The sequence below is a fragment of the Electrona antarctica genome (genome assembly GCF_951216825.1).
Source record: "Electrona antarctica genome assembly, chromosome: 1".
Taxonomy (NCBI): domain Eukaryota; kingdom Metazoa; phylum Chordata; class Actinopteri; order Myctophiformes; family Myctophidae; genus Electrona; species Electrona antarctica.
Genome location: NC_136806.1, coordinates 38673422 through 38692380, shown reverse-complemented (window position 1 = coordinate 38692380; position 18959 = coordinate 38673422). Strand labels below are relative to the sequence as shown.

The following is an 18959-nucleotide window of genomic DNA, read 5'->3' as shown; positions in this document are numbered from 1 at the left end:
TTAATCTAATAATGATAATGCAATCCAATCAATGAAAGCAGAAATATCAATTTCAACCTTTACAGTGCAGTAAATTGTTGCAGAACACTTTCATTCTGCAAAAAATAAATTTAAATTAAAAGGCAACAGCATGGAGGCCGCTTGTCAATGTTAAAACTTTCAACTTCATTCAGTGTACAAGGTCTAAAACTGCCTTCTATACACCACTGAGGGATAGAAAGTACCATCCCAAACTAAAACACAAGCAGCGATAGGTGTCTGACCCGACACCAGGCTGACGGAAACTCAAGTCAGATGAAACAGACAAGAATCAAACACAGCAGAAAGCTAATGGTTCATGTCTCCACAAGTGAGACCAACTTCACCTCTTTACGTTTCTGCAATAGTAGCTCAAGTCTGTCATTCGCCCGCTTCGCCACAATCTTGTTTCTCTCTGCTTCGTACTGTCTCTGGGTATTGTCCATGTTAATGCTCAGGTTCAGAGCTACATTCACCAGGGCTGTCATCAGCTTCATGGCTGCCAGAAAGAAAAAGACAAAATTTAACAGAACATCCTCAAACAGCCAGTGGCTGACTGGAAAATGCACTGATCACGTAATATGGTTACATGGTCAGTGCATTTTCCAGTCGTTGCAGTTTCAATTCCAGTCCTGTGTTGCCATGTAATTCATTAGGGTTGTGAAAAAAGCAATGTAATCCCATGGTTCGAAAAATATGTAACTTTTACATGTTGATGATAATGACACACAAGGTCACACAACAAAACAAGAACACAAACTCTCTCTCTCACACACCCTTACCTGCCAGTGTTGAGGTGTGTCTAAATGCTCGGACCTGCGAGTCCGACAGGCCGGTGAGGAGTGATATGACTGTGTCCATCATGTACTCGTCGTAGATGATGCTGTACTGGCACTGGCGCACCAGCACTGCGATAAACTCACAGAAACTCGACTTGAATTTCTTCCACTGTGGCCCTGCTATAGTTAGAGGGTAGTCTCCACTGTCCTGTAGGGGACAGAAATGAAAATATCACATTTAAATTATTTTTTTCTTCTTCTTTTCTTCAACTATATCTGCCTGTTGTTTTTTTTTTACCCTTTCCAAAAGCAGTTTATAACTGTCTTGAGTGTTATATAAATTGTTTTATTATTATGATTATTATTATTGCTATTATTAGTAACACAGTTACCATGTAGTGTAACATAGCTCTATGTTTGTTGTAGGACTGTCCCAGAACATTTTAATACTGGTTAGAATGAAACATGAGAAAAATTTCACCAACGAAAAAGAAAAGAAAAAAATAACATGCATTGAAAATGAGAATACAATTAGCCCTTCGCCAAGTCCCTCCCAAACCCATCTTTGTCCAATAGGCACGTTAGCAACGGTTACTAAGAAAGTAGACATTGGCAAGCTTTAACATTAAATTAAACTGCATTTAAGGTCTGGCAATTAGAGAAAAAAAGTTTAAGATACAGAGTTTCACTTGCTGTACAATCCTACACAGACTTGGGAATGAATGGGTTCTAGTGTGAGTCAAAAGGACTGCTAATATGAATTACCTCATCAAACTCCTCTGTCATCCGTCTGATGATTTCAGAGTTCTGCATGTTACGGAACATTTCTCCAGTGACCACGCCTGACACAAACACACGGGAGGTTATTTATTGTCAAAGAAGACCAGCTCAACAAATGACATTCAATGTAGGCCTAAGCCAAATAGAGGCTTAGGCCTTGGACATTCTGTCCAACAGACAGAATGTCTGTCTGTTGGACAGACATTCAGGGCAACAGAACCAAGCAGCACAGTATTAAATGACGTAGATGGAATTGGAGGGCACAACGGCCCTCCAATGTAAGGCTAAGTGTGAGTGGTAATGGCACTGAATTCTATTCTTTACCACACCTTAAGACTCTGTGTGACTGCATGTATGCGTTTGTAATAAAACTAGAAAAAACCTAAATCTGGTGATGGTGCATTTAGTCACTATGGTCCTACTCTCAGGAACAAACTGCCCGATGACCTGAGATCTGTAAAAACTGTGTCATCTTTTAAAAGTAGACTTAAGATCTACAGTACCTATTCTGTTTGTGTATGTGTGTATGTCATTGCAGTTTCTCACAGGGGTGTTAAGCGTGAGCTGTGTAGGAAGCACTCAAATGCTGTATCACGGAAATGTGTGGATGTTTTTTTTAATGCTTTATTTTGTGTGTGGGTGGTTAGTATAGTATGCTGTCTGTATAAACACTTTTTTCATCATTCTTTTTGTGAAGCACATACAGTTTACCTAGTGTTGCTTTATCCATACAATTTACTTCAATGCTATACATCTTACACACACAAAAAGACTGAGCTTAAAAAATAAAAACAATGGAGATACACACCTTTACATCCCGAGCACTGGATGAAGAAATTGATTAGGTCTAGGAGAGCAACATCTCTGTCATGTTTGTAGGATTCAATCCAGTCATCAACAACAGACTAAGAATCAGAACAGACACAAATATTCTCATTCTCTAAAAGTAAAGGGCTAAAACAAAAGCAACACAGCGATTCATTTCCAGGGAACAAGGAAAGCTGTCATACTGTACCTGCATTGCACTTCTCCCCAGCCTAACCACCTCAAACAGCATCATGTTCTCCATGCCATTCTCCTGGTGGTGGCCATTTAACCGGCCTGCTCCTTTGCCTCCTTTCCCCTTCTCCCCCACTGCTTTCTTCCCCTTCTTTCCACCCTACAAACATAAGAACAGGTAAACGAGAACAGGTGAGCGTTCAAGTGTCATTTAAAAAGGTTACGTACACACAGTTTTATTAGCTTGGCTAAAACCAATCAATTAGCTAGGAGAATGTAGAATGAACTTAGAAGACATCCAATGATTGTTAAAGTTGAAACGTTGAAACTAGGCTTGGCTGTTTCAATTCTGTGTTTCAGCCCTATCTTCCTGTTTATGTTTGTCGTTTTTTTTGTCCAGCAAAAATAATAGCACAAAAAGCTATGTGTTCTACCTTTCCTTTGGCTGATACTGTACTTCTTCCATCTGGATCTTCAGAGAAGTCTGTGTCTGAAGAGAAACGTGTGTCTGTATCCCTGGTGGGAGGTCAGAAAAACAGATGTTGGACACCAGTTCACACCAACACATATTCAAATGAATACACCGGTGAAGCATTGAGACACTTACTGAGGGAAGGGGAACTCCGACGGTATTTCTGGTGCCGCTATCATTTCTGTAACATCTTCCGGACAAACTCAACTTATGATTGACTTGAGATCCCAAAGGACAGGAGGGGGTCGCATGTGACCTGCAATACAGAAGGGAAATTTTAAAAGGACAGTGTTACTACTGTCATTGTCAATTTTCAACACTGGCCACATTGTCTACATAAACCTCTACCATTTCCTACAAATTTGTCCATATTCAATAAAGGTTACAGAACATACCAGGCATTTTAGTCAATGTTAGTTCAAACTCACTGTATCATAAAAAGCCCTCCTTAAGCTGAAATTTGAAATGCAACACTTAAGCAAACCATTTTCCAGACACAGCCTTTCAGGACATACAACATGGAAGTCCCAATTATTATCTTTAATGTAAGCCAAAATGCTCTCAGAAATACACTACACTTGTAGAACACATCACTTGGAGTCAGGGACACTGTCTGCTAATGGCAAGAAATTCAAATTAGACTGGTATTGTCCTATATTGTCTTTTAAAAATAAATGTACACCATTCACACCTTTCACATTCCGGCACAAAATATTTTTGTAAACAGCATTGAAAGCAAGAGCTGAGCATGTAGCCAACGAGTTCCTCAGATAACACATGCTCCGTAGTAAAGCCAATGTTTCTTTGATGCCGTTTCACAGAGAGAGAAAAAAACTGCTTCACATGGTAACAGGGGGTGGCTAGGCTACAGATCCTCTTGTCACGCACAGCTGCATGCTCATTGGCTCCCTCTCTTTCTCCTCTCCCTCCATATCACAGGCATCGGGCTCTTCCTCAATGGCCAAATATGGCAGTGCCCTATCCGCCCCATGCACTGTTCAGCCAATCCCTACACAGCATCAACATCAACAAGGACGCACAGTGGGCTCCAGATGAACAACTGCAGTGTTGTGATGTGACATTTACCAGAGCAAATCTCAGAATGTGACAATAAAACACAGATTATCACTGTGTGCTATCATAAACGGAACATGTATGGGTATGAAATAACAATAACAAAACATTAAGTGAATAGAATATGAAAATGTATTCCATAGATGTAATCACTAGAGATGGCAAACATAACTCCTCCCCACTGTAGCGAGGGCCTTGATCTGGGTGTGTCTTCCTGTAGTAACATACAGTAGTGAGTGACACGCAAAGTGTGTCATTCAGAGATTAACTGTAACATTTCCATCACAAGCACTGGAAAACTAGTTCAGAAAGAAAAATGCCCACTGTAGCTCTGTGCATACAATACATGACCTGATCTCTAAGTAATTATAAGCAATTGATGGTGGTGATCAAAACATCACCTCCCCCCAGAAAAAAAGATGATCCACATGGCCTTAAGATGAAAGGTCTCATCAAGGCAGCACATGAGCATAAGCAACTCATCACCACCATGTCACTACACATGCAATCTTGCAACGTGTGACCGCGGTGTATTAATATATCATTCATCGTAATAACGCGTGTTACTACCGTTAATAACATGTTTACTTTCCAGAGCGGCATTTATGTTCTGCGGGATTCAAGGGGTGTTGACTGAAAAAGTGGCGCCAAACCCGGCTAAGTTATAAGTCATAAACCCGGGATCAGCGAACCCAGACAACACTGCAAAACAGATGAAACACAACGGCTTCATAACGAGGCTGTGTGTGCGACGAAGACGCCACAATTCACCGATCTGTTGCCACCAAGCAGGCCGACTAGGTTGCGCTCTACGACGGCGCATGTCAAAATTGACACCGGTGCGGGTGGACGGGGGTTGCTAGAAGGCTAACTAGCCGAGTGAGTCTCTTTACGTCCCGCAGTCAATATTTTGATAACGAATAGAAATCAACAAAGAATACAATGTAAAAACCGCACGTACGAAGCAAAAAGTGTGGCAACAACCACGAGATGTCTTGTTATTTACTAACAATGAGGACCCACCGACGTCCATCTGAGATGAATAAACGTAACATTGAGCTCATAACAAAACAACTGTAACGTTTCGAGCAGAGGCTAAAGTTAGCTGGTTAGCAACAGTCCTGGTGTTTATTTTGAACCAGATAAACATCACAAATACCAACAAGGCGAAAACAAACAACCAAAACAAGGAAAACATGCATGCTAGACCTCTAAACATTAGCGGTGTTTTGCTGCTAGTAGCGCCGCTATAACACACATCGCGTCGCACGAGCCTCTCTTTCCTTCCGCTCAATAAAATTGACGTCATTTTCGACCGAAAAAAGTGTCGACGCGCGTCGCATCGGCACTTTTTTCGGTCGAAAATGCGTCATTTTTATTTCCTATTTCATTTTGGTCGAGGCGAGAGGGGTCGCGCGACTAAGTATAAACGAATACTTAAAAAGAAAAAAAAACATCCCGTCCTCTCGTCCTCCATCTTGCATCGGGACTTCCAGGCTGTGTGTGTGTGTTCTTGCATAAGCTGCAACACAAACACTTTGTTTACGAATCAAACGCCAATTAAAACAGACGAGCGACTCTAAACGCACGATTGTGTCTTTTAAGTTGAGAATGAACAGCATTTTGCGAGGCGAGGGGGGGCAGGAACGTAGCTAGTTAGCCTAGCAAACAATCGAAGTAGCTGCTAACAGCGGCTAACACTAGCCGCGGCTAGCTGTGCGAAGCTAGCTAGCAAAATACAAACCAACTTAACTTCCAGATTGCTCCTCTGCTCCTATCCGCCATTTTACGGCTAACTTACCGTGCGTGTAAGACTTTACTTCCGATAGAATCCCGACTTTCGCTGTGCTTACGAGGACGTGGTCTCCATTACGACACAAATGTGTAAAAAGAGTTTGAAAGTGGCGGTCAGAGGCGGTTTTCGGACGCTGCTCCGTACTTCAGTTTGTTGTTTCGACGACCTGAGGAAGGGGGGGAAACTGGAGCACAGCTGCCACCTAGCGGTCACATTCGGTACTGTCCCCAATAAACCGTGAATCGGCTGACATCTAGTGGCGAATGACTCGAAGTACAGCTGTCATCATGGAGAAAGGCGAGCTATAATATCAGTATCTTGACATTATGAGAGCCTTCAAAACTCTCAGTGGCACTGGTTATAATTTGTGTAGATTGTCTCGACTGGTATTAGATGTAATGTCGTTTTCTCGAACTTGATAATCATAGATAAATCCTGCCAAATTCGGGGCTTGGAAAAATGTATTAACCATCCTCATATTTTACCTTATATTATGTAACACACTTTTGAGTTACATTACAGTTTGCTAGTTACACTTATGGGATTTTCAGGATTTACTGGTTAATTATTAGGTCGGAGACTGAGAGGCTTGTTATCGGTAAATGGATTGCCTTTCATACTTTACTTTATATGTATTGGTGTATTTAGAAACAAAGAGTAGCTCTATTAGCTAACACTGTAGTTTCCGTGTCAGTACCTTAGAGTATATACCCATGACACGGAAACTACCAGTGGAACCCATGAATTGATTTCATATTGATGTCAATTTAATTGACAAAATGTGGGAGGCATATGCAGACACATTAACGATGTTCTAATCTAGATCAGTTCTCAACCTGTGGGTCGGACTCGGGACTCCCAGGGGGGTCCACACGATTTTGGGGGGTCCCCTAGATGACATTGATTGAAGTAACAATTTTCAGGACCTTTTTAATACCTAAATGTATTAAATTGTAAATTGTCAAGAAAGAGGCAAACATTTTGAAAATATCAAATCTACAAGCTCACAACGCCTCACCCTTGTAGATTGGCTATTTTCACAATATTTGTGGCAGCAAGTCAAACAAAAATGTAATGCCTGTATTGTCAGGGTGGGGGTCCCCAGTTCAAATATTTTGAGGGGTCGCGGCCTGAAAACATTGAAAACCACATGGAGTTTTTTGGAACAACCTCCAGCTGATTGGTTTCTGAGTTAGCCTTCATGCATTCACTCTTTATTATGGATTATATATTCCCTTCTCTCTAGTTTATATTTCCTAACTTAACTCAGTAAACCATTTGATTAAGTACAACATGCTATGTTTAAAGGACAATATATGAATGACATAATACTTTTAAGTTCTTACACTGTTACACATTGTTCACACAATAAACAAAGAACACATTTTAAGTCAAGTACTTTAAATTTATTTCACACGTAAATGCAAAGCTGCATGACGGAATGGAAAGGCAGATGTGACCCAGAGTGACAGATGACTGACAGACAAAAAAGTAGTAGAAACGGACTCAAGTCTACTACAGATGTCAACAGCAGCAAGAAACTCTGAGAAAAAGAAAACCCTAAAATTCTAAAACTGAAAGCATACTCAGCAAAAACAATATTAAGAGTGACATATACATAAAAGGACCTTACATGTGACCACCATCAAATCCGGATAAAACGTCAAAATTAAATAATAAAATTACACATGTTGAGCACTAACTTGGAAAAAAGGCACCTCTGGCAAGCAAAACAAAATGTGTCAGTGGTAATCACTGTGTCCTTTAGTGTCTACTTATGCAGTGAGATGCTCACCAACTACCTTTTATGAATCTGTGTCATGCACAATACCAACAAGAAAGGTTTATTATCATATTGTGACAATGTAGCCATCTTGTGCCCTTTTCCCTTTATCGTATTTACATTTGTATACATGTGTACAGAATGCTATTTATTTTATTATTATAATACATTATTATAATAACTCTATATACATTAGATTTTAGGAGAGTGTGTTATAAAAATAATAATCAGTTGACAAAGCAGCATAAATTAGTTGTCATTCCAGGCCCTGGTTAAAGGCTTATTTATACTTTGAATGACCGTATTGTATTTTGAAATGAAAAATGTTCTTGGCATGAATCACTTTTCAAGTAGCCTACAACAAAGTATATTTCAAGGAAGTATAAATTAGCCATAACCACTTCAACCCAAAGTACTTTGTTGACCAGGGTCCCCCAGGGGTCTATAACATTGGTAACCTATTTTTTCCCCCTCTAGTCTACGCCAAATCTCTTCGCTGAAAATAGCTGATCTATAAGCTCACAACGAATCTAATGTTCACCCACTTTTACCCAATGGTCGCCTATTATGAAATGCCCAGAATAGGGACTGTAGGGTTCATGTGGTTAAGCAATATACGTCTTGATCTTCTGTGTTATGGCACCGCAGCAGATGGGACACTTGTTGAGGGTCTCGGCACACTCCTTGCAGGTGACCAAGTGACCGCAAGGGATGAAGACAATACAGATGTCTCGGTCCATACATATTTTGCATTGTTTTTCCCTCTGCAGCTCCCGTAGTTTCTCCAATGGATCCTCATCTGAAAGGCAGAATTATAAGTACTTTGAGGGACATTTTTCAGGTGATTAACCATACTGTAGAGAAATATATGCAGATGGCATGTATGTTTAAAGGAAATATACAAATGAATGTGGATGTCAGCGCTGTCGCCATATTGGTGAGAGCAGGCCATGCATTGTACCAGAGACAAAAACCTTTTTTGTTTTTATAATCATTACTGTTAGTATGTGAGATACAAGACTGTGCTAATCACCTATTACTACTCGTTTCCTGGTTTACTTTGTGACAATTTATTATTCCACTTTAAAGCCTTTTGTATTAATTTTATTTACGTCTTCAAGCAACTGTAACAAGTCAATTGGGGTGACGTACTATACAAATCTCCAGTTTTTTGTTTTGTTTTAAATCAATACATACTACTTTATTGTCACATCACAAGCCTACAATCTGCAGAAATCAATCTACATAAAAACTGAAGTTGAAACTTCACATGACAAATGTTAATTTAACTAGGACTAGTCTTGCAGACAGTTGCCTCTCGCAATTTCAAATGCTTCCGTCAGTACGGAAGCTCTGATCATGCGATAAAATGTAAGTGCAGCCTCCTCCCCACTTTCGCTTTGTCTTTACAGTCACACAAATTTATCCTAATATAAATCAAAATCATCTAAGCATATATATATAGCTTACTGCTTAGCAGAAATGGAAATAGAAAAATGAAATGTAAAGATATTTTAAAATATATTTTCGTGAACTGAAATGGCAGCTTCCTTGCATGGATTTTTGTTTAGTTTTCTGGCTACGCAAGACTAAACTAGCCCTAACTATTATTGGAGGATAGATATAATACCAACGGGAATAATAACAATCATGACAGTCATTTCCCTCTCTAACAGATGGATAAAATACAGAGCTGTGATTTATGGTGCGTTACCCATTCAAATCATATTGTAGAAATAAAGGTAATGGGTCACACACACCAAGACTGCGTTTCAGTTATTATTCTTGCATGATGGAATGACAGACGATTGGGCTATCCAGCCTTCATCAGTGTGTGTACACTATTACCTTTATTTCTAAAATACAGAGGACAAATTTAATTGTATATGTGTAGAAAATACTGTATTGTGTGCAAATATAAGTAGTCTACACACTGTAGCAAATACCAACAACATAATCATCATCATCAATAACAACAAAGGTTTGGTCAAGACCGTGACGTTTGATTTAAAGCTGCAATCCAGAACTTTTTTGTCTGTGTGCATAGATAAAGTTATTTTGACCAAAGTGTATGGTAGAACATGTTAATACAATATAATTATAAGAGAAATGTAGACACAGGCATATGTTCAGGTAGGACACCTACTGGGTGATAAGTGGTATTGCCTGAAGCACAAAACAACATTTCCCCTGCTCAAGTAGGCATTCCTTCTTAGCTCATTGGTAGAAATGGTGTTTGAATCCCGCGGGAAGGCATTGCAGCTTTAAAAACAAAAGGTAGGCCATCCCAAACAGATATAAAACAAAGGCAGTCAGATGGAGACAGACAGAATAAAAGCAAGAGAAAGTACCTTGTGACTGGGTATTACTCTCTGGGTTGGGGTTGAGACAGTCATGGATAAAAGCCTCCAGGTTGGGGTAGCCTGAACCAGTTCGGCTCATCTTCTCCTGGATAGTTCTCTCTATCACAATGGGGTCCAGGCCCATCTCAAGAGCCTTCTGAGCCATTTCTGACTGCAGCACATCTGGACAAAAACACAGAGATATTTGTTACAAGATAACCATGGATCAATAAGTAAATAAACACATGATTAAAAAGAAAATAGTCTAAAATTAAATGTTTACCATTTTGATGACTTGAAAATCCATTCTGATGACCTGGTGTCTGTAGAGGAAAGATGTTTATTTCATTATCATTACCGGAATTAATAAAGCAAAGCTTGACCTCCGCTAACACCAGCAGTCAATGTAATTAAGCAATAATGCAGGGAGTGCTATACCACAATATTTTGACACTAATGTGGTCAGAGTGGTGCATATCGGTATCGAATGGCATAGCACAATGATGGGTGTATTATTGTGTTTATACAATGTTTTTTTGTATAATATATAACTGAGAAAAATAAAATACTTTGACACCAACAGCTAGCGGCAGTCATTGCAAGGTGGCAGGTAAAGTAAAGGAATGCTGGTATTGTGAGCTACTGGCACTCATTAGACCGGTAGTCTAACACTTGACTCGGTCGGGACCCATTAAAAATTAAAAATAAATTTGCTTACAGCTCCGTTTCGTCGAGGATGTTGTAGCTGAACACTGTTGACAAACTCCTGTCCCTTTTCTGTCAGCAGGAAACTGCACCTGGTTAAAGAAAACAAAAAGAGTCAGAATGTGGGGAGAGGAGAGGAGAGGAGAGGAGAGGAGAGGAGAGGAGAGGACTTACCCAGGATAGTGTTTGGCATGTTCCTCCCACGGGTCTTCCTCAGGTTGCCAGCCTTTCAGACCTCCACCACAGCAGAAACACACCACCATGTCCCGTACTCCTACAACACAGAAATACAAAGTTTACTGTAAATCTTGGAAATTACCAACTGTTCCATTTAGCTTGCTAAGATGTCATCCCAAATTGTATAGCCAACATAACATAAGTGCATTTATTGATTTTGGTACCAGCAACCTCTGCATACCCTCAAAATATTTTCATTTTTAGATCAACACTAGAAAATGCTTGAGATTTCTCCAAGGCCAGAACTATCACATATTATACGAACCTCTGCTGTAGAAGCCAGCCGCGGCCAGTCTATCGTGGTGAATGAGGTGTTGGACACCTTCAAAACTCATAAGCCTGTCTTCATAGCTGCTCATAGGAACAGCAGGGCTTGTGCGTTGGCTGATCCCTCCCTCCTCCACCTCCATACCTCTAAGGGAAGGGATGTTGCCCACGTCGTGCCCTAGGATGAAGAAGCAGTGAGGGAAGTGTTTGGAATGTTCTCCCCAGGCTGTGTCGCCTGTTTCCCATCCTGCCAGCATGTTTCCACAACAGAAACACTGGACCTTGTCCCCATCACCCAGGTAGTAGAGACCTGCTTCTGCCAGATCCCGGGGCCTCACAGGGGCAGTGGAAGGCCACGAAGTAAAGGTCGCCAGCCGGGAGTCCTCACTGATCATGTGGGGGGCTTTGGGGTAGGGGGTCTGATCGACCACCTCCCCCGTCCTCAGACGAAACTCCATGTCTTCCATTTCCTCATTGTAGGCGGAACCATTAGTCAGTGAATCTGGGTTGGCATTGGACCGGTGTGTGCACCTGAGAAACTTGCATGATGGGGAAACCTGGAGTGCAATGAAAATAAGAGTTAGGGGGTTGTAGTATTTGGTAGGAACCAGAAATAAAAATTCAAATTAGTTTTAGTTTTACTGTATTTTATTTTCACCTCTTTGTGTCGTTCTACAGGCATGTCTTCCCCACACCAGTTTTCCACGGTCTTCTGGCAGCTGAAGCAGCGAACACGGTCAGCGTGGCCAGTGAAATAGAAGCCTGCACGGGCCAGCCTCTCTGCTGACAGCTGCTGGGCAAGGCTGGAACCTCGGAACGATGCTAGACGACTGTTCATCAAAGACCAGTCAGTAGCAGCATGATCTGCCTCCAAGTCACTGTCTTGTGTGACGTAAGACATTTTAGAGCCCAGGGTTCCGCTGAGATGAACAGAGACGACAGAAGACCTGAAGACAAAAGACAAGAGTATTATATTATACGTAGGTATATTAGGCAGGTTCTTTTTTAGCTCAAATGTATAAACGAATATCTATACATTATATAGATGTTCATTATCATACTTTCTACAACATTATTTTAAATTACGCCATTTTTGCACATCTCCCATTATTGCCGCTTTCTTTTATAGGTTAGAATGCATGTCCTGCCTGTATACGTTAATCTTTAAATCTTTTTTTGTTTCATTACAATCCAGTATAAGCTCTATTAATCGTATTTTGTTTGTATTGACGTCTTGCAGAACACGCCACACTAACATTTTAACAATCAGCGGGAAATAATCAAAGTCAAAGTTCGTCAAACAAGGGTGCACTGAAAAAACAAAATAATTATTAATTTTGGCTAACAACCATCGTTCTACAGAAGTATAAATTAAGGTATAGAACTGCAAGTCATGAGTTGATATTATGTGGTAGTTGGCACTCTGTGTGCCGTGTGTTCCTGACTGTGCGGTGCGTGTGTAGGGGTGTGTGTACTATCAGCGGGAAATCAGCGGGAAATAATCAAAGTCAAAGTTCGTCAAACAAGGGTGCACTGAAAAGGAATTTGTTGGCTGGCCACTGTGCCTTTAAAAGCAGCAGTCAGGCTGTGGTCACATGAAGGCGTTGGCTGTTCCATGTGAGGGAGGAGGAGTTGGATTGGCTCTCAGTACTGCACCCCGTGCAGCACTAGTACACACACCCCTACACACGCACCGCACAGTCAGGAACACACGGCACACAGAGTGCCAACTACCGCATAATATCAACTCATGACTTGCAGTTCTATACCTTAATTTATACTTCTGTAGAACGATGGTTGTTAGCCAAAATTAATAATTATTTTGTTACTCTTTTTTCTTTTAGTTTTTGTTACCTTAAGTTGTAGGTGGTTGTACTGTTAAGTACAATATCGAAATATGTGTTTCAACATCGTAAAGGAAAAGAAGCTCTTCATTGCGCTACCTCTTTAACCTGTGTTATTCAGAAGTTTGATGTCAGCGAATAAAACATATGGAAATACATGGTGTATATATGAAGTCTATAGAAAACATGCCAAATATCCAGACAACATATGATTGCAACCATAGGTCGCATTTTCTATGAAAACCTGAATCTTCCACCAGTTAGTTGCGCCTCTATATATGGTCACGCCTCGTGACATCACACCTCCATATATGGTCACACCTTGTGACATCACACCTCCATATATGGTCATGACTTGTGACACGTCACGGCACCATATATGGCCATCTACATATATGAAGATCACAACACTGACCTCATCTAACCCTGGATAACCATACATGAAGACTGGATCATCACCTAGATCTGCATACTGGAGCCGGCCAGCAACTCTACATCCGACCTCAAACCCTTAGATCTCCATATATGGAGCTGACCTGTTCCGACATTCCATATGTTGATCCTTCCCTACCCGTCCTTCCTGTTCTGACATTCCATATGATGATCTGACTTCATCAAACACTGTACACTCAAGACATGCTCCATATATGGCCATTCATTCCATATGTTGATCTTACCCCATGCCAAAGCACCAGCACTCGCCCAGCAGTCTGCCGTCCCCAGACGGATGCGTGCAGCCATGCACGCAACCTCGCCTTGCGTCTTACTGGTATTTGTGATATTTTTGTGATTCGAAACGTAACACCTTTTGAGTGGTGCAACCACTCCAAGGAACAGCAATGTCCGTGTCAACCGTGTGTTCAACCGTGTGTTCATGTTTGTGCGACTATGAGCACCAGTACCAATGAGTACCAAAAGTAGCGCTGTTGTGCCAGAAACAGAGAGAGAGAGAGAGATAGTGCTGCACTGTTGCCTGCTAATGAGAGAGAGGGGGGGGGGGGGGGGGGGGGATTTGCACCACTCAGTTCACACGGGTGTGATTTTTATGTTATTTCACTTTTCCAGATGCAAGACAGTTGGACCCATTCATAGGCACTGCTCTGGGATATGCTGTGACCCATAAGGGAACAAAGAGCTTAATGTGGGACTTTGTTAACATCCTATAGGGCCATGTCTCACTGTAGACAGTTACTGTTGCGAAGGCTTTCACTTAGAGTTCCATATATGGGATAACCCATAGTCCCATATATGGAGACAACAGCGATATCCAGCGCTGACATCAGATTAATGTAGAAACTCCAAAGATGGATATACACAGTGGTGACATCATCGTAACACTAGACTTGCCCAGCATAAACGGCGGCTCCCATGGCTTCTAAACCGGATTCCAGGCAACGTACGCGGTATCTCCAACAGGTCAACATATACGAATCAAGGTATCTGGCTTTACAACCCATATACCTTGAATGGCTTGTATTACCTTGGGTCTTCTAGATGAGACAGAATAACTGGCTAATGGCTAAGCAACTCGTAGAGCATTGAAGTAGAGGTTTCCACATCCCGGTTAAGTTCGTATCGAACACCACTGTAGCGGGTCCTAATGAAATAATCAGCACTGGTTCGAGCTATTTTACAGTTACTTACAAGTACATCCTGCCGCTGCGGCAAATGCAATTTGTCAGAGTGAGAGAAATACAAGTGTTCTCTGTGGGTATTTCATGTTCTGATGAGAAACAACCATGTCTGACATTTGATTAATGTTGATTGATCATTGATCTGGCAGATATTTACTAAATTAAATATCACAATATGTATTTAACCAAAATTACATCGCTATCAATAATGTGACAAATCATATTTTGAGGATTATTGTAGGTAATTTCAGAGCTTACTTACTATTAGCTAGAAGTCTAATAAGTTCATAAAGTTGTATCACTTTACTTATGTAAAGCAACTTAAGACATGATATATCCATCCAAAGTAAATAAATGAGGACGATAAAGTCTCATATCCACAACATTGTTATTATATCAATACTAGAGGTATCTCTAATGGGGATTTGACTGTACCCAAGCTTTCTGATATAGGATGACACAATAATTCACAATATCCTCATGTACGGCACTGTAATACCACCACAGCTCACTGACCATGGTTGTCATTTAATGATAAGTAGCTGCTATTCGACTGTTTGCCACCAAAATGCCAATACAATTACCGGTAATTGGTTTCAGGCTTTTCCTCTGAGTGTAGTCGGTACGAAGGTGTCTGGGTTGTAAGGCCAGATACTTTGGATCATATGAGTTGAGGTGTTCTTGATCCTGATCCTCTTCTGATGGTCAAAGGTCTTGAAGAGGTCTGTGTCCTGTGTATTGCCTGGGTCCTGGGTCCTGTAGATTTAAGATTTTTGGAGATACCGAGTGCGTTGGTTGGCATCCTTTATACTATTCAGGTTATCCTGCTGTCAGAGTGATGTGTCATCAGTTCCATCCAGTTGATGATTGTGATGTCAGACAAATGTGTAGTCAGCTCTATTATTATGGAGATTCAGCCAATGATGTCGGTATTGGTCCGCTCATATATAGAGATCCATGTGATGAAGAGTCGATAATGTTGAGGTTGTAGTGTCCACCGACTTCAACCATCCAACATATTATGTATATGAAGAACACAGAGATTACCTTCTCACAATTGAGACTTGAGACCAGCCAGGCTTATTAGAAAATGTCCTTACCCAATTCCCAAAGCATGAAGCAACATTTCCATATCCTAACTAAGGAAGGGGAGTCAGTGGGGAGATGAGTAAGAGTCATGGATGACTTTGATGCAATCACATGATCAATCAGCATCAATTGTCTCTTGATAAAATTGAGGTCCAATCTTCACAGGATATAGTTTGGACTTTGAGCAGTCAATGATATCATTAGGCACAAGTATTCTTTAAGAAACCACCAGGAAAGTGTCACACTACTATGATTGATTGCAGGTATGAACCTATATGGGTGTTGTACCTTTATAAAATAAAATATTTACAAATGCCTGAGCCCATAGAGACAGTCAGAACTATTGATCTAACACGAGTTAATGCATCCGATTCCACCTAGCCCAGTCAAATGTGTGCACAAAGTTGAAGAAGATATGGTTGAGAGGATGCATTCATAGCCATGTGATTTTAAGTCACACTGTATTGACTGGCCACACGTACACTCTGGAAACATCACAAGGCTTTGATCCAACACAATGAGCCAGACAACAAACCACCCACACGGTGGTCTTCTGTTTTGGTTTGTGTTTGACAGCTGGAATGGAATGTGGCAACGCAACGCATGCATGACCAGTGACGACTTATCGGCATGTAACCTAACCGTGGTTACAAAAATAAACCAACTAGACAGCAACTAGTACTAGTTACTACTTACTAGTGTACTATTAGCATATACGTTAACTTGGGCACGGACGGTATTTAATTTGTCCTTTGATCGGTGCAGCTGAGCTGCATTAATGATGAGAAGAGAAGGCGTGGATAGTTGGATACAGGCAGTCAACGCTACCATATATAAATACGTCAGAAGTAGTATTTTTTTATACCTGAACTAAAACAAGGACCAATGGCACTTCACTTTCAGTTTAACTAAAGTTAAAGACACGTTATAGACACATCCTGGCGTTAATAGCTACATAATGACGGTATGGGTAAAGCGCTATGTTTTGGGTTTTTTTCCACACAACTCACTGCGGCCAGTTGTAAAGCGTGCCTCCCTGCCACTGTGTGTAGTCCCTTGTCACCGTGTTTGAGAAGTATGTCCTTTTTAAACCACAGTTTAAAGCAGTTTATTTTAGCAGATAGCTGCTTTATGTGACCTCGTCGTCGTCTCTGCTACCAGGAAGTCAGCGACGCAGTTGTTGTGTGCACAGTGCAGAAGTGCGCAGCGCTTTTGCGCATCCCAGCTGACCACAACCCCATAGAGTATGCACAACCCCCATGCCACAACCACACGCATGAATGAAATGGGGAAAGTCTACCAATAGCGGGGAGTAAATAAAAAATAAAAAATAATAATAATAAATAATAAAAGTAAATAATAATATAAGTAAATAAATACATGTATTAATTTAATTGCATTGTTTATTTATTTGCATTTTATTTATCTATCTATAAATGCACCATGTCTAGCTCTGTCTGTGTGTAATCCACCACGTAACTCGAGAACTGTTCGCCCCACCGACTTCAAATTCGACACACGCGTGCCACAATATACTCTAAGGTGCCACACCACCACAGGGGGTGCAGTGCCCGGTGTCAAGTCGGTCGGACCCACGGTTGTCTAGAACCGCCCCAAGGCCTCATGGCTGTAGCCTGGTTAATAAACCAGACCGAATCAGCCGTTGGCAAAAAAAAAATTGCCTGCCAGCGGATTAGGGTCTGGCGCACCCTGGGCAAGACCTACGCTGAAAAGACTATCAGCGGAAGTGGCGGAAGTGTTGCGTGTAAGATAACTACGTCACGCGGTGCGGCTGTGTTTACTAGTCCCCACCGAAACAAGGAAATGACGTTGATGCTTTACAAATCAGTTCACATTCTCCGCGAATGAAACAAGTGTTGTGATTGGTCGGGAAAATATCGTATCCGGGGGAAATACATCTGATGGATGTTCCGGAGGATACGTCCGCCGATAGCTTCTTTGCCTTACGTTGTGACCAGGCTCTTCTTTTCGCAGATAAGTGAGCCTGGGACCGAGGCTAGGTCTGGCGAGGCTCAGTAGCACGCCTCTTTCCTACAACCGAGAACAGGTCGGGCCAATCGGGACACGGTATGCAATATGGGCAGGCTTTGGTACAGTGACGTTCAATGCTTGAGACCTTTGACTGACAGTAGCTCTGACCAATTGCGTCGAAGAGAAAATGTTTGAACCCGCCCCCCGGGAAATGAAATCCAAGTGGAGCCAGCCCAGACTAATATATTAGTCTGGCTTATAAGCCAGGCTATCATGGCTGGGCTCTGGACAGGGCCCCTGCCGAAAAACTCCATATATTGGCATAAAAGGGACACAGACATAATATCTGGGTGGGGCATGCATTTCCAACTTGCATCATTCCAAGTAGGCCAGTGCCCAACGGGCACCGCTGTAGATTGAGGCCCCACGGGCATCGCTCTAGTTTATTTCATTGTGGTATTTATTATTAAAGTTTAGGCATTTATTTAATTTTTGGACCTATGGACTTCCTGTCGTGCTGTGAAACCAACCATGGTGACTGTGATAGTAAAGCTAGTTCAGGGGTCTGCGACGTTTTTCAAGCCAAGGACCCCAGCTGTATGACAAAGCATGGGACTCCACTACTTCTAATCATACATTACATTCGTATTATTAAACCTTTTCCATGCTCATGAAGGTTTTTCAAAGCTAACTCACCATGTTGAGTGATGACAGAAATTTGAAACAGCTCTGGAAGTATTCCACTAGCTTTTCTTTTAATTTAAGTAACTATGGGGTATGGGCATGGCCCTCATTTATCACCGTACACCCAAAAATGGGCGAATGGCATTTGACGATGCATCATGAAATCCCTTTATTTTAGATTGTTTTGTAGTAATAGTACAACATACATACATTACTGAACAGCATATCTACAAGCTCACAAAGTTTCACATTGTGGCACCTTGTGAGCTTGTTGATGCTAGTCTATTTAACAAATGTCTTATTTTGAATAATTTTAACAACCTAAATCTTGTATGGGTCCCTATGGGTCTCTCACATTGTGAGCCTTCAGATTGGCTATTTTATAGGAGTTGTTTACAGATCCAAGTTCATTCCATCATCATCTTCCCATTTGGAATTAATCTTGGAGGTTTTGATCTTCCGGTG

General features: G+C 41.3%; 2 protein-coding genes across 3 annotated transcripts in view; both read right to left on the bottom strand.

The window, feature by feature from the left end:
• The window catches only part of stag2b (STAG2 cohesin complex component b), a 33023-nt gene extending 26923 nt beyond the window's left edge, over window positions 1–6100 (bottom strand). The window contains exons 1-8 of the mRNA XM_079508462.1: window positions 5924–6100; window positions 3184–3304; window positions 3011–3092; window positions 2593–2736; window positions 2386–2482; window positions 1563–1639; window positions 801–1005; window positions 366–517 (exon numbers count right to left, since the gene is read on the bottom strand). Coding sequence (XP_079364588.1) covers window positions 366–517; window positions 801–1005; window positions 1563–1639; window positions 2386–2482; window positions 2593–2736; window positions 3011–3092; window positions 3184–3227 — 801 coding nt within the window. The 5' untranslated portion in view covers window positions 3228–3304; window positions 5924–6100. The remainder of the gene's footprint in view (window positions 1–365; window positions 518–800; window positions 1006–1562; window positions 1640–2385; window positions 2483–2592; window positions 2737–3010; window positions 3093–3183; window positions 3305–5923) is intronic.
• A 1208-nt stretch (window positions 6101–7308) lies between these two features.
• Window positions 7309–17074, bottom strand: xiap (X-linked inhibitor of apoptosis). 2 transcript variants are annotated; one of them, XR_013790052.1, is made up of 9 exons: window positions 16829–17074; window positions 11910–12198; window positions 11250–11808; window positions 10922–11021; window positions 10761–10839; window positions 10326–10365; window positions 10052–10225; window positions 8108–8499; window positions 7309–7979 (listed from the first exon to the last, which is right to left on the bottom strand). XR_013790052.1 is itself a non-coding variant. In XM_079501428.1 (8 exons), exons 2-8 carry the CDS (start codon window positions 12150–12152, stop codon window positions 8306–8308), a joined length of 1389 nt encoding a protein of 462 aa, XP_079357554.1. In that variant the 5' UTR covers window positions 12153–12198; window positions 16829–17074; the 3' UTR covers window positions 7309–8305. The 2 variants fall into 2 exon arrangements, 1 of the variants encoding a protein (XP_079357554.1); XM_079501428.1 differs by having other exon boundaries at window positions 7309–8499.
• Window positions 17075–18959: the final 1885 nt, after the last annotated feature.

Bases quoted from the DNA above. Each gene is read 5' to 3' on its own strand.
- xiap (XM_079501428.1), bottom strand. From the start codon at position 12,152: ATGTCTTACGTCACACAAGACAGTGACTTGGAGGCAGATCATGCTGCT. The intron at 10,840-10,921 runs GTAAGTCCTCTC...TTCTTTAACCAG, and splicing joins CATGCCAAACACTATCCTGG to GTGCAGTTTCCTGCTGACAG. The intron at 8,500-10,051 runs GTACTTTCTCTT...TCTGCCTTTCAG, and splicing joins GAGTAATACCCAGTCACAAG to ATGAGGATCCATTGGAGAAA.